Here is a 12,708-nt window from a genome sequence, read left to right as displayed (position 1 = left end):
TGTGCCTTCTAAAGAAACTTTTATTTTTTTCAAGGCCACCAACTTTGTTACTGAAAGAAATCATCTCTATAAACAACCTGCAGTCCCTACAGCAATGTAAACCCAGTATCAGCACAGCAAATGTGGTGTCTTCATTCTGTTAGCTGGCCTTCAGCTAGCTAATTTGTCAGAATAAATAGTTCTGTGGCTATCAGAGTGGCTGAAGGTCAAGGTAATACAAAGAAATCAGAAAAAAAAAAAAAAAGCAGTCAAGTTCTGAAATCCAGAACGCAAACACCCAGTTTGGTGTGTATGTAGTGAAGTACATAATATGAACGGTGTGTCATGTCATTAAACAGGATTTGGTTAATATTTATGTGCCTGTGTTTACAGTACTTAGTCAATTCCTGTACCTGCTGGTAGTTTGCATCAGTGTGACTTAGCCATGAGTTCTTGCTCTAAGGCAGGTTGTCACCCATATGCTATGTATATATTTTTTTCCAGTGAATGTTTGTGAATGGGATGGATTGCAAAGCAGTTAACTTCCTGAAACAAGCTGCCTGGAGATACAACTTCCCTCTAGTGTAGCATTTGTTCAGGCCACATGAGAACCTGCTTTTATATGGTGCTGAATACCCTTGCACTGGCTTCCACAGTTGTTCCCACTCATTTGTACAATGCATCTGTAATTCCTGTTTCTTGAAACTGACTGTATTTCAGTTATACCCACAGGATAAGACAATTCTAATCATCTGAATGCATGACCCTGTTAAGAAAGCTGAGCTGCTTTAGTTTCAAACTTTGGGCTGACTATGGATATTATCGACACTGCTGATTTGCAGGCATTCTTTTATTTTCTCAGCTAACAAGGTCAGCTGAGAATAACAGCATAAGGAATTTGGTTCCAGAAAACATCCAGGCAGAGCTGGGATAAATCACTACCCAGCTGGGAAAGCACTCAGTTAAATGCATCCCTTGTAGAAAGAGGTGAGGGTAGTATACTCTTAAGGGACATCTTAAGAGGAATTCTAAATCTTGAGGACTTAATTAAATCTTCTGTTGTAAGGAATTTCTGACTAAAGGAAGTTTGGTGCTGATGCCCCAAGATGTAACTGGGGGTTGCTGAGGCCATAAGCACTTTTGGAAAGAATCCAGTTCAGTATTGGGTCTTTCATTTCACTCCCCTTTGAGGTGACCTACTCTGCACCTGCCTGATCTTCTAACCCTGCTCTTTGATCAGCTGCAAGAGCTGGGTTGACTCTCGAGAGAAGAATTATGATTGTTTGATAACATGGCTCTGAAAGTGTTTAAAAAGACAGCTGAAGTCTTAGATTTCAGGAGGACAGTTCTGGAGCTTTTTATTAGTCTCTGTCTGGAGTGGAAAAGGTCCCCTTTATTCTTTCCTAGTAGCACCTGAAATTTTTAAACTTGTTCTAGTACAAGATCCTTTTTTATATGTCCAGGGTAGCTGACAAATCTTTTCTGCTGCAAAATTACTGTCAGTATAGTCAAAGCCATTCTATCAAGTGATAAAAGTGGCTGTGGACCAGAAGGGCATCAACCCTGAATATGAGAACTCCTTTAAAAATATAGTCATCCCATTTCCCTCTGAAAAACTCACTGGATCCAGTCCTCTCCAGATGCCGTCATCCAGGGATTAAAACAGAGACAGAAAACCTACATGCCGCTCTTGAGGCGGGGTGAGTAAATTAAAGTATTTCTGGGTTTAAGGGTTTTCCTTCTGAAGCAATAGTGTGGGTGTTGTTTTTTTCAACTGACATGTTGATGAAACTTTATGTCTTTGTGAAAAATAAATAATTGTTAGGAAAGTCAGAAATTCTTTCAAAATTTACCTTTGACAAAAAAACATTTGGCTGCTCCTAACAATGTAGTTTAAAGGGAGAAGAATAATATTTTAAAAAGTTGTAAATCTTAATTATACTCTACAACTTTGCAATTCTCCTTTAACTTACCTAACACCGCTAGTACACAGATTTTATGGCAGCTTTTGCTGTGAGAAGCAAATCAGTTTTGCATCTATTCCCACCCTCCTTCCAGGATGAGAACAGATTGTCTCCAAAGCTTGTGCCAAGCTCCAAGAGCCGCTGTGCCATCAGCCCAGATCCGGGAGGGGACGGATGTCGTAGGGCGCAGGGTTGCACAGGGAGAAAATCACATGGCTTACGGGAACTGGTGCCTGGTTTCACTTTCAATGAGGCCGTTAGCACGATTATGTAAACAGACAATGTGTGCTACTAATTAAATAACAACAGGAAAAGGCAAGGAGATTCATATTGCAGCTGCTACCAAAGGGGTATAATTATAGACTACTTTGAGAAAATTACAGCTGGGAAGGAAGAGTTGCAGCCTGAAGCACAAATATGTAAGTTACTTAGTGAATGTGATGCAGGCATTACATGTAAAGAACACACACTGGATAGGGTTAAACCTTACACAAACTCCCTCCAGCTCTTGCCCTGGTTGTGAAGACCATTTTCTGTGCCGGTAGAAAACAAAATGAATCCTTTACCAAAATCTCTGATAAGACTAGTGGCTTTTTAGAACATAAATATTTGCAAATGTTTCAAGGGCCTAAGCAGTGGCTACAGTCTAAATACATTAATGAGATAAAAGGGAGGTTGTGTGTAAGTCCAAGACTCCCTGATGTGTTTATAATCCTATAAGAATAAATCAAAGCTGTCAGTCATCCAGCTTTGTGCTGAAATTGCATGCTTCTTACACTGTCCATCAAGGGAGACAGCATTCAGCAGCCTTTGTGGATGTTGTGTTACAAAAAAACAAACTAAACAAAATACACCTCTGAACAGACTGGCACAAGCTATTTTTTGTTTGTATAATGATCTGTCAGTCTCAGTACAGCTTCATACGTTACAAACACCACCATGTTCACAGGAAAAGCACGAATGCAGTTTAAACCCAGTCCTTTGAAAAGCACTTTTGCACCCTCCTTTCTCACACTTTCCCTAGCACAGTGGACAAGGCCTTTGTACTTGTGCTGGTCCGATTCGTCTGTTTGCATCCGTGATTTGATGACATCCATGGGAGTAGCTAATCCCCAGGCCAGGACTCCAGCGAAACCACCAGAAAGCAGCACAACGAGAAAACCTGCAGGAGAGGGTGAAGGGAGGAGCAGTTGCAACTCGAGCCTTTCACTCATATGGCTACAAGCATCTCGGATTTGTCAGCTAACTTAGTTAACTTTCATGTTTTCCAGCAGTTGTTTTGTCCAGCCCTTGCTGTTGTGTGTTTCCAGCAATCTCACACAAACTGTGTGGCCTCTCAATTTCACAGCATACTTAATTTCTGAATACATGACGCCAGCTCATGCAGAGACAGCATCTATTTTAACACCACACAAACTACATGTAATGCAGCCTGAGAGCACTCACACCCTCTTCAGCTGGGTCTACTTATCTTTATTATTCTCAGGAAGATGCACTTTGCTGAATGTCACCTATTTGAACTTTTCTCAAAGTGAATAGTTGTTTTTGGGAGCCAAATCACAGCAAGGAAACTTAAGCGTCTTTACATTCTGCACCTGGACTTTATTTCCAAGCTCTGGACTGACTCTGATCTGTGTTCCATGATGGCTCCTGGGAGGTTTGTCCATGTTTCATTTATAGTTACATACCCTATTTCTGCATTAAGAGGATCTCATACACACATACAAGGCACCAGAACATGCCATAAACACCCCTCCTGCAGGGCAGGGATTAGCTGCTGAGGGACGAGGTCATGCCAACGAAGTCCTCACACACAGGATGCTCGCACTGATGCCGGAGGGCACAAACAGTCCTGTGGCGCCAGGAAGCAAACACACAGCAACCCCGTGTGAGGACCGGATCTGGGTAAGGTTTTATGGGAACTGAGTGATGTTTGCCAAGAGCCTTATTTCCCTCTTAGCATGGTGCTTAATAAAACACTTTTGCAGGTAATACCAGATGCTTTCTGATACCTACCCGGTTTATTTCTCCCAGCTGGTGTGAGCCACTCACACAGAGCAGAATAGGTAAGGAAATATATTGCAGAAGAAGAGCAATCCCTGCAGAGTAATGCAGAGCAGCCCTTGTAGAGACCCCCAAAACCTTCCTCCTTGGCGATCACCTTCAGACAGTGCAGAGACCCTCGGTACTTTGGCTTGGAAACAGGCTGGGGAGATGCGACGGAAGGATGTGGGTTCCTCTGAGTCTGCATGCGAACCTTAGCCACTTCACTAGGGGTCATCAGCACAACCTGTAACATCAGAGGATGGCATTTTAGCCCTTCATATTTAAACAGTGTTTTGATCCCCCTCCTGCAAATTCCTTGTTTCCCACATTTTCAGGCAATAATATTACCTGAAGCCAGCAAGTACCAGCCTTCTCCTCACTGTCTGTGCTAAATCCCACCCAGCAGCAGCAGGACACGTGTGTGAGCTGCACTGCGCAGAGTGGAAGGTGAGGCAGAAATCAACAGAGGATATTAAATACCTGTAACAATTTATTAAACCAGATGGGCATGGAAAGGGGATGTGCTCAGCTGTAGGGTAGCACACATCAGGGCTCTTGTATGTATCTGTATTAGGAACCAAGGCCGTAAAGACTAAAAAAATTAACCTGTGTTAAGTAGAGTCATTGCCTGCTAGGAAACACTTAGAAACCCAACCATCTGGACTGCTCTGTAAGAGGATTGCCTGTGACCGGGCATGCACTTCTGCCCAGCATGCCATCAGGACACTGGGGTGAGCTCTGCCACATTTGCAGTGCCTGCAGACAGAAATCCATCTGCTTATGGAAACTGCTCCTGGATTCAGCCTCACCTCCCTGTCCTGGGATCATGCACGTGTGCCAGGCAGCATCACTTCTCAGTGATGCCCCACTGAGTTTTGAGTCCTGACAAGACAACACGTGCACTGCCCATTTCTACAGCGATACCATGCCGGGCTTGTGCAGCCACGGTCAAAACACCGGTCTGTGCTTTAACACATCGAGTTACATCTTTCTTACATAAACATACCATCTGAGCCACTTGGAAAGTTTGCTGCCCAGGTTGTTTTTCTTCCTTTCTCTGCATTTGCTGCCAAGATTCATGTTATGCTTAATAACATGTTCTTAAGTGTTTTGATGCTTTAAGCCAAATCCAGCACGAGCTGCCCAGCAGGACTCAGCCACACCGCAGAGCCAACCAGCAAGAGGGCAGCATGGGCAGGGAGAGACCCCCTGCCAAAATAAACCCACCGGGCTTGTTGCAAGGTCCCCTGTGGCCTCCTGGACAGAAAACATTCACTGTTTTTCCAGCTTCCTTTGTTTGTGAACAAGATCTCTTGTGCTTTCCCTTTCTGCTGTTTACCTACCCGGACAGCACCAGCAGCGCCTCCAGCAACAGAAACATCCAGCTTGGATGGCTTCTCGTCTGCAGCCCCGTATCGCAGCTTGCAGATGGTACAAAGGAAGTTTTTGTAGGTGCCAAATGAAACAGAAGAAATCACCGATACTGAGAGCACTGATGCAGACACACCTTTGTAAAATCCCCAAACCTAGTTGGAAAGAGAGGAAAAATAACACTTTTAAGAGGGAATGGCATGGGAAAGCATCTGCTCAAAAACACTGGCCATACATTGCTGGGACAAAACTTACACCCATCTTACAGCTCATCGGCAGAGCTAAATTTCTTCCTGACCCTTCTCCCAAGAAATGGTTTTATGTAACTTCTGCCCATCCTCCCCAAACCAACAGAGGCAGCCCTGCTTCTCTGAAACAAGGCATCCATAACTGGTAACAGCAATTCTGATGAGAAGTACCTACTTTTTCTGTCCTGTATGTTTCCTGAATGCAGTGCCAAATCCCATTGTAATTCCTCTCCGTCTGAATTCTCACCTAGGAATACAGGGGCAACTTTACAATGCAGATATCAGATTTAAAAAAAAAAAATCAACAAATGCCGTAGCAGATAATTAGCCATAAAATAGCATCACCAAACAATTTAGGTTTTTTTCTTTTAAAGAGAAAAAACAACACAACAAAATAAAGTGAAATATGTTGATGTAACAAAGATGAAAGCAGTGTCATGAGACTAGTTTTCTAAAAATGGAGGGGGAAAGCAAAAGGGCCTGTTTGTTTTCAGTCTGCAGTCAAGAAATAAAGCTCCAACAGGTACCTTCACTGTGTCCAGCGGATAACCCACTGCTGTGCTTAGACCACCTGAAACAGAGAGTGTATTGGAAATGGTTAGCAGTGCACGATGTAACCAACCATTTTCCCCCATCGAAGGAAGACATTAGGGGAACAGCAGAAAAATGCTGCTTCAGAACCCGGCCGTGCTTGGCACCAGACCTCTCTCAAGCTCCAGAGATGATGTCTGAGCCAAGGATGACAGAGCAAAATGTGCAGATTTCTCTGTGTGACCAAGGCATGCTCAGAGGAGGAATCTGAGCATCATGGGAAACATATCAGGAGGAATAACACTATGGTACAAGCCAGGACTGGGAGAAACACTGAGCACGGCTGCAAGAAGGTTGAAGGGATGACTTGCATGGTATCAGGTTGGTTTTTTCCCTCTCTCAGCTTAAGCAGTAAAGCATCTTTGGACTATGACCAAGCACCCTCATGTGAGGTACAAAGCATCCCCACTCACACAAGAGGGTCTCTGGAGCAATTTTGGTTCTCCATGCTTGACTTGGAAATATTAAGGAATAAAACCAGTGATCACAAGGACATCTATAAAAGAGGGGTGGTCCTCAGACATTACAGGTTCTCAACAATCTGTCTTGAAGACAGGAGAGGTACTCCTGCTGCCTCCTGCATGCCAGGGACTAGACATGTCCTGGCTGAAGATTACAAAGCACATGTAGAGCCCTGGGTGAGGAATTCATTGGGCATTAAAGTCACGGCAGTGTGCTGGACTAAGACTCTGAAGTGCATCTCCCACATGCACAGAGTGCTGCTGCAAAAGCAGAGCAAGGAGCAAGAGCAACGGTTGCTTGGAGCCCTGCCAGGCTGGTGTGACACCAGGGTGCAGCACAGCTGGCAGCGTGGCTCTGCGGTGAGACCACCCGCCAGCCACCCCTCAGAGCTCAGCAGGATTAAGTAGCAGGGAGGGATTAGCGCGGGGTGAGCGCAAAACCAGCAGGCCCAGCAGCACGCCCCGCACGCCAGCTGAGTGTGATGGCCTGCCTGCAGCAGTGACGGCGTGTCCAGCATACTGGGGAGGTTTGTCAATCCTCTATTGACACCCAGGCTCAGTTTGAGACCTTAAAATAGCCACTGGAGTTGGAAACACATTCATCCTATGAGACAGAGTTACTGCCTTAATGGCAGATAAGGAAAGTAAAAGAGCTCCAACATGGACTTCTCCCGGTTGCAGTGAAAAATAGATCACACACCATCCCTGCCCTTACCTCACTGCATTTCTCAGCTCTGATCTAAACACATCTGTTGGCAGATACAACAGATGCTAAACGGGCTGACCAGCTAACTAACTACCTCCCAGTACATCAACTGCCAAGTCATCTGAGAGGAAATCAGTCTGGGGGATGACAGAGCTGTATCCATCTGAGTTATTTAGACAGAGATCTAGTTCATAAAATTGCTGGATAAGCCCTTCAGGGAGCCAGGCAGTCACTGATACAGTGCACATCTGGTGGCTCACAGGTTGGAAACTGCCTCTCATTGAGTCCTTCTTTTAAAAAAAATTTTTTAAAAAGATACTTAAAAGTTTATTAGTTGCTGTGGGCATTTCACTAGGCATGTTCACCTGTGATTACATGGCTGCTTGGGAGCTCTGGAAAGCTCTACTACGTTTCGGAAAAAAGCAACAGCTGCTAGTGTGAGTCACCGGGAGACAATCCCAAAGCACATTACTCAGAAGAAAACAACCAACAGCATCTTGCTTTCAGAAAAATGAGGTTTGTTCTGCAAAAATCTCTATCATATCTGCCACAAAATAAATAACAATGAAGTTGAAAAATGGGCCAAGAAGCCACCTTCTGTATTTCAAAACGAAAATGAGAACAGGCTGGAAGAGAGACAGTGATGGGGGAGTACAGGCAGAGTAATACAGCTCAAAGGAGGAATGACTCTGCTCTGAGCAGAGTGGCAATGCACAAAGTCACCCGGGGCCACCTGTACTGTCCCAGATTCCCGGCCATCAGCCAGAGGCACACTGCAAACATGGACCCCGCCAGCCACGGAAGAGCAGCAAATAAGTCAATGTCAGCGTGACTGTGCTGACCTCAGAGGTGCAGTCCCCTGGCCCAAGAACCCATCCCAGATGGGAGGATTTGGCATCGCATCAGTTTCAGACTTCCTGAACCTTAGAGGCAGCGGATGCAGGCTGACCAGACACTGCTGAGTCAGGGGAACTGTGTGCCTTGCACAGCTAAGCCCAGGCTTGCTCCACCAGCTCAGGAAAATAGGAGCCATGTCTCATGCATGTCAGGTACCAAGTGTTCAACAGGATTTGGGTCAGTGTTCAACAAGAAGTGCCTTCCCTTCTGGAGAAATTGTCCTGTTCACACATTAAGGTGAGAAGACAGCAGCAACATAGGCAAAATAAAGCAGGTTTGCCCCAAAACAACATATTTCCCATTGTTTCCAGTCTTAAGGGCTCCCGCTCACATTAGGTCCAGCAAGGACCAAACGTCTTGACTTGGGAGGAGACCATAAGGGTAAAATTTTCACTGGTCCCACCCCAACCCTCTGAACAACTACATGCCATGAACTGCGCTCCTTAAGAGCCAAAACACTCAGGGCAGTTAAGTTGTCAGAGCTGAGGAGCTCAGCCAAGTCCATCAAAGGCTGAGGAAGAAGTGCTCTGCACAATGTCATGCAGTATAAATAGCCTGGGACAAAGATAGCATGACCCACACATGCCCTGTTTGCACAGCAGAATCGAACAAGGCCAGCAATGTATAGCATGCGTATGGGAGAAGGATCCTGTGGGACTCCCGCTGAGTAACACTGCACCAGCTGTGACAAAAATAAATGGCAAAGCCAGGTGAATGATCTTCGCTGGGTTGTAGTTAGCCATTTTTCATGCCTAATTTATCTGAGACATTCTTAGGTACTGTGCAGAAGTTATGGCATCCCCTACACACACACAGAGTGCAGGGACAAAACTGGATTACTCACAGTCTCTTCATGAGTCAGGCCACTTCAACCAGGAAATTCAAATAAGGAGAGATGCTGGCTGGGTGGCCACTGCAAAGGTAATCAGCAAAGAACAAGCAGCAGCCATACAGAGCCCACCAACCTGCAACAGCTCTGAGTTGCTGGCAAACCCCTGGCTGAGAGACCCAGGGAGAAGCAGGGGTCATGGTCCATGCACTGGATGGGTAGGCAGCAACTTCTAAAGATCTGTACTTTGTGAAGAACTGGGAACATAAGTGTCCCATACCCTAAACAAGGTGAACTCCACCCAGTAACGTGACCCCAGTAGTGGCCAGCAGGAGATGCTTTAGCTGCAAGGACAAGGAGACTACATGTTCCCTCCATAGGTGGACTATATTATCTAACCTTGGACTGCATGTGACTGCTGTGTATCCTTGCAGCAAGATGTGGAGAAGCCCAAGGCATGATACAGACCACTGCTTAGGGAACCTCCACTTCCCCTTCCCAAATCTTTACTCCTGGCATAAGAGTCAAGTCATCCCCTAGTCATCAATAGCCCTAATCTTCAATACCCATCCTCTGCCGTGGCCCAGGCTGCTGCTGTAGCAGGGCTAGAAAACACACATGGCATCACAGGAAAACTCAAGGAACTTGGAAGGAATCTCAGGAGGTCTCTAGTCCAACCTCTTACTCAGCTTTATTCCCCAGGAAGGACATCCTTACAGATGAGCTGCTTTCAAGGATATCCAGCCCCATTTGGTGGTTACTGAAAGTTTCCACAGTCATGTTTCTCTTACGTTCTTTCCATCTGGAGTCACAGCAGGTCACTGTTTCCTGGGCTGAAGATGCCGAGCTTGTCCCATGGCCACAGAAGCAATAGCTCAGCAGAGATGCACAATATTTGTGCAGGTACCTGAGCCAGGCTGGGTCATTACATGGGATTCAAAAAGGCAGCATCTCTGCTGGTTTTTGGAGGTGCTTAAGCCATGCTTTCTCCAAAACACTCTGAAAACAGATCAAGGTCACAAGAATGTAATTTACTAAACAGAAGCTCTGTTATTATCTGTGTTGCCTTTTGAGTTGTTTGATGCACTTCAGCTGGGTTTGTAGACTCCTTGGGAACAGGAGAACTACTTCAGCTCTAACAAACACAAGCCATGAAACAAGCTCAGCACCAAAAACATTCCAGTTCTCACAGGGAAGCTGTCCCACCCCTGGAAGCTGTCCTATGTCAGGGTAGGGACCATGGCCCTGAAGTCCTGCCCAGGTACCTCGCACTTGTCTATGTGCAAGCTCTCAGCAGGGAACAGCATGCCAGAAAACACCCCTGTCTGCCAGTGAAAAGTGCATTATCCCTCTTAGAAAAGCCCCCAGCTAGACACAGATGACAGAATGAAGAATCTTGCTCTCTGACACCCTGGGGTCAGTGAAGTGCATTAAAACAAGCAAAGACATTTCTGATCCCAGCTGGAGCTCTGCAGCTTGCATCCTCCCAGGCTGAGCCCATTTCCAGAGCACCCATGGGAGATGCTTGCTTCATGGCCAGGTGGCACATGATGCTGGCACCTGGACTAGGAGGATCCACACAAATCATGGCCTCACACAGGAGCAGGGGCAGAATACCGAGGCGAATGGCTGCTTTGAAACTGTGTTTTCAACTATCCACATTCCTTTGCAAGAGAAGTTTATCCTTAAGGGGCTCATCTACAACTGTGCCAACAAAAGCAAAGGACTCCAAGCAGCAAACGCAACTGTCACTGCCCTGCTGAGCTGAGCCGTCATTAACAGGAGGTGTCAGAGGAGGTTTGGTGAATCCTTCCAGGATGCATGTCCCATTGCCAGCCTCAGCACAGGGCTACCATCTCCATTGAGTACTTTAAAGTCAGCAAGGAAAGAGGAGGAGAAAGGCAAGCTGTCGTGGAGGGGTTGGTTATATCCCCCCCTCCCATGAAGGGTCCTTCCCGAGCAGGGTCCCTCAGCACCCTGGGGAAGGCCAACACCCCAAGCAACAGGAACCTCCAGGGCTGGATGCTACTGAGATGTCAAACCTTGCCCTACTTGCACATTTTGGGTGATGAACAATAAGGGGCTGCAGGGTAAAACTCATTGTGGTCCTTCCCAGGAAATGCACTGGGCCCACAGGCTGCTCCTGCTGAGGGAAACTGCCAAATTTTAGCAGATCTCAAAGTAAGATCTGACATGCAGGCTTGGACTGGGCATCTTAGCCATCTGGCAGGTTTACCTGGCCTTTCTGGTAGCTGTGACCCCAAGGCTCTTGTCTTGGTATTTAATACTCCACTAAATCTGACAAGATTTCAAAAAAGAAACGTGACCAGTGGCTACATTTTGTTATTTAAAACAAAGCTGGGTTTGAGCAGTACATTCTCTAAAAATGTCTAGAATTAAATCACACTTTTCTCCTTTTACTTTTTTTATAGATGTCTAACCTACTTTCCCCCAATCAAAGCCTGCTCTGTAGCACACCTGCACGGAAATTACCATCACAACTGCAAATCCATCTTAATATAACATAATGCAATCGTCATTCATTCAGACCTCCTTCACTTGGAAAAGCCATGTCTCCACCCATTCCATCTCTCAAATGGCGTCCTCAAGCCCCCAGACACACGGCCCCAACAGCCTGCCAGGATCCCCAGGTACCAGACAGGTGAGGTTTTGCTGTCCAGGCATTACTCACCAGTTTGTATCTTCACGCAACTTATTCCACTTTGTCTCTTCCTATCAGAGTTTTGCCCTGTTCCACTGCAATTAGACTGGAGGAGACTGCAGGGCAATGACCTCAGCTGACCAGATTGCAGCGCTCCCTTTCCCGTAGCTCTGTGAGCCTGCTCGGATGACATTTTCCATTTAATAAAGAAGAATGCACTTTTAACAAGCAGCCTCCGTCGAAAGAGTCTCAACTTTACTGTTGAGACCTGACCATTAACTGAACAAGAAGGAAACACAGCGATCTGCTTTCGTCAACAAGCACTACTCTATGTATTTACCTCCAATGGCCCCGGCAATGAAATCCATCCAGACAATCTGCTGCCTTAAATACCCCGATTAAACGTTAGGAAGGTAGAAGAAAGGAGGTTATCAGTTCGGTCTTTCCAGAGCCCTGTAGGTCCTTCAGAGACAGTCTGATTTCCAATATGAATCACCTTCCTACTGTCTCCTCTTGCCTCTGGGGATTGTGAGCCTTGTGGATACTTGATGAATTTGTACACTGGAGGCAGAGACGGGAAGCCTGGAGCTGTTCCAAGAACACAGTGAATAAGTAATCCCGTGAAGCCCTGCAACGCTGCACCAGAGCCGCTGTTGCCAGTGCCTTTCTGCTTGGAAAATCACGAGGGGTGGTGCCTTGCAGGGTAACACTGGCTGTGAAGGGACCATTCCCCATTGTACTTATTTACCCCAGAAGACAGCCTTGCACACTTGTTTGCCAGAGGACAGTTTTGCCCTGCACCATGGCAAAGTGGCACAGGTGGCTGTGTATGAGACGTGTCCTCTCCCCATCCCAGCCCACCCTTCTTTCTTCTGACGGAGCAGACCCCCTTCCCATTAAGGAAAATTCCTTGTGCCCTTCCCAAGGAATTTTCCTTGGCCTTCCTAACCCACA

At 46.2% G+C, this 12,708-nt stretch overlaps 1 protein-coding gene across 1 annotated transcript; it reads right to left on the bottom strand.

Annotated features, from left to right (window-relative positions):
* Positions 1–2: 2 nt before the first annotated feature.
* On the bottom strand, positions 3–12,400 carry SLC25A47 (solute carrier family 25 member 47). Its single transcript, XM_074868783.1, has 6 exons — positions 12,095–12,400; positions 6,136–6,179; positions 5,784–5,855; positions 5,333–5,515; positions 3,960–4,233; positions 3–3,105 (listed from the first exon to the last, which is right to left on the bottom strand). The coding sequence occupies exons 1-6, from the start codon at positions 12,120–12,122 to the stop codon at positions 2,819–2,821; spliced, it is 888 nt and encodes a 295-aa protein (XP_074724884.1). The 5' UTR covers positions 12,123–12,400; the 3' UTR covers positions 3–2,818.
* Between the last annotated feature and the right edge of the window lie 308 nt (positions 12,401–12,708).

Source organism: Strix uralensis, chromosome 4 (genome assembly GCF_047716275.1).
Source record: "Strix uralensis isolate ZFMK-TIS-50842 chromosome 4, bStrUra1, whole genome shotgun sequence".
NCBI lineage: Eukaryota > Metazoa > Chordata > Aves > Strigiformes > Strigidae > Strix > Strix uralensis.
The sequence above is the reverse complement of the archived record's forward strand: the minus strand, read 5'-3'. Positions and strand labels throughout refer to the sequence as shown.

Excerpts from the sequence above, each read along its gene's own strand:
- SLC25A47 (XM_074868783.1), bottom strand. The coding sequence starts at position 12,122 with ATGGATTTCATTGCCGGGGCCATTGGAG. Across the intron at positions 5,856-6,135 it reads ATCCGCTGGACACAGTGAAG|GTGAGAATTCAGACGGAGAG; the intron begins GTACCTGTTGGA and ends CTGTATTCCTAG. Across the intron at positions 4,234-5,332 it reads GCGCTGCTGGTGCTGTCCGG|GTTGTGCTGATGACCCCTAG; the intron begins GTAGGTAAACAG and ends CTGATGTTACAG.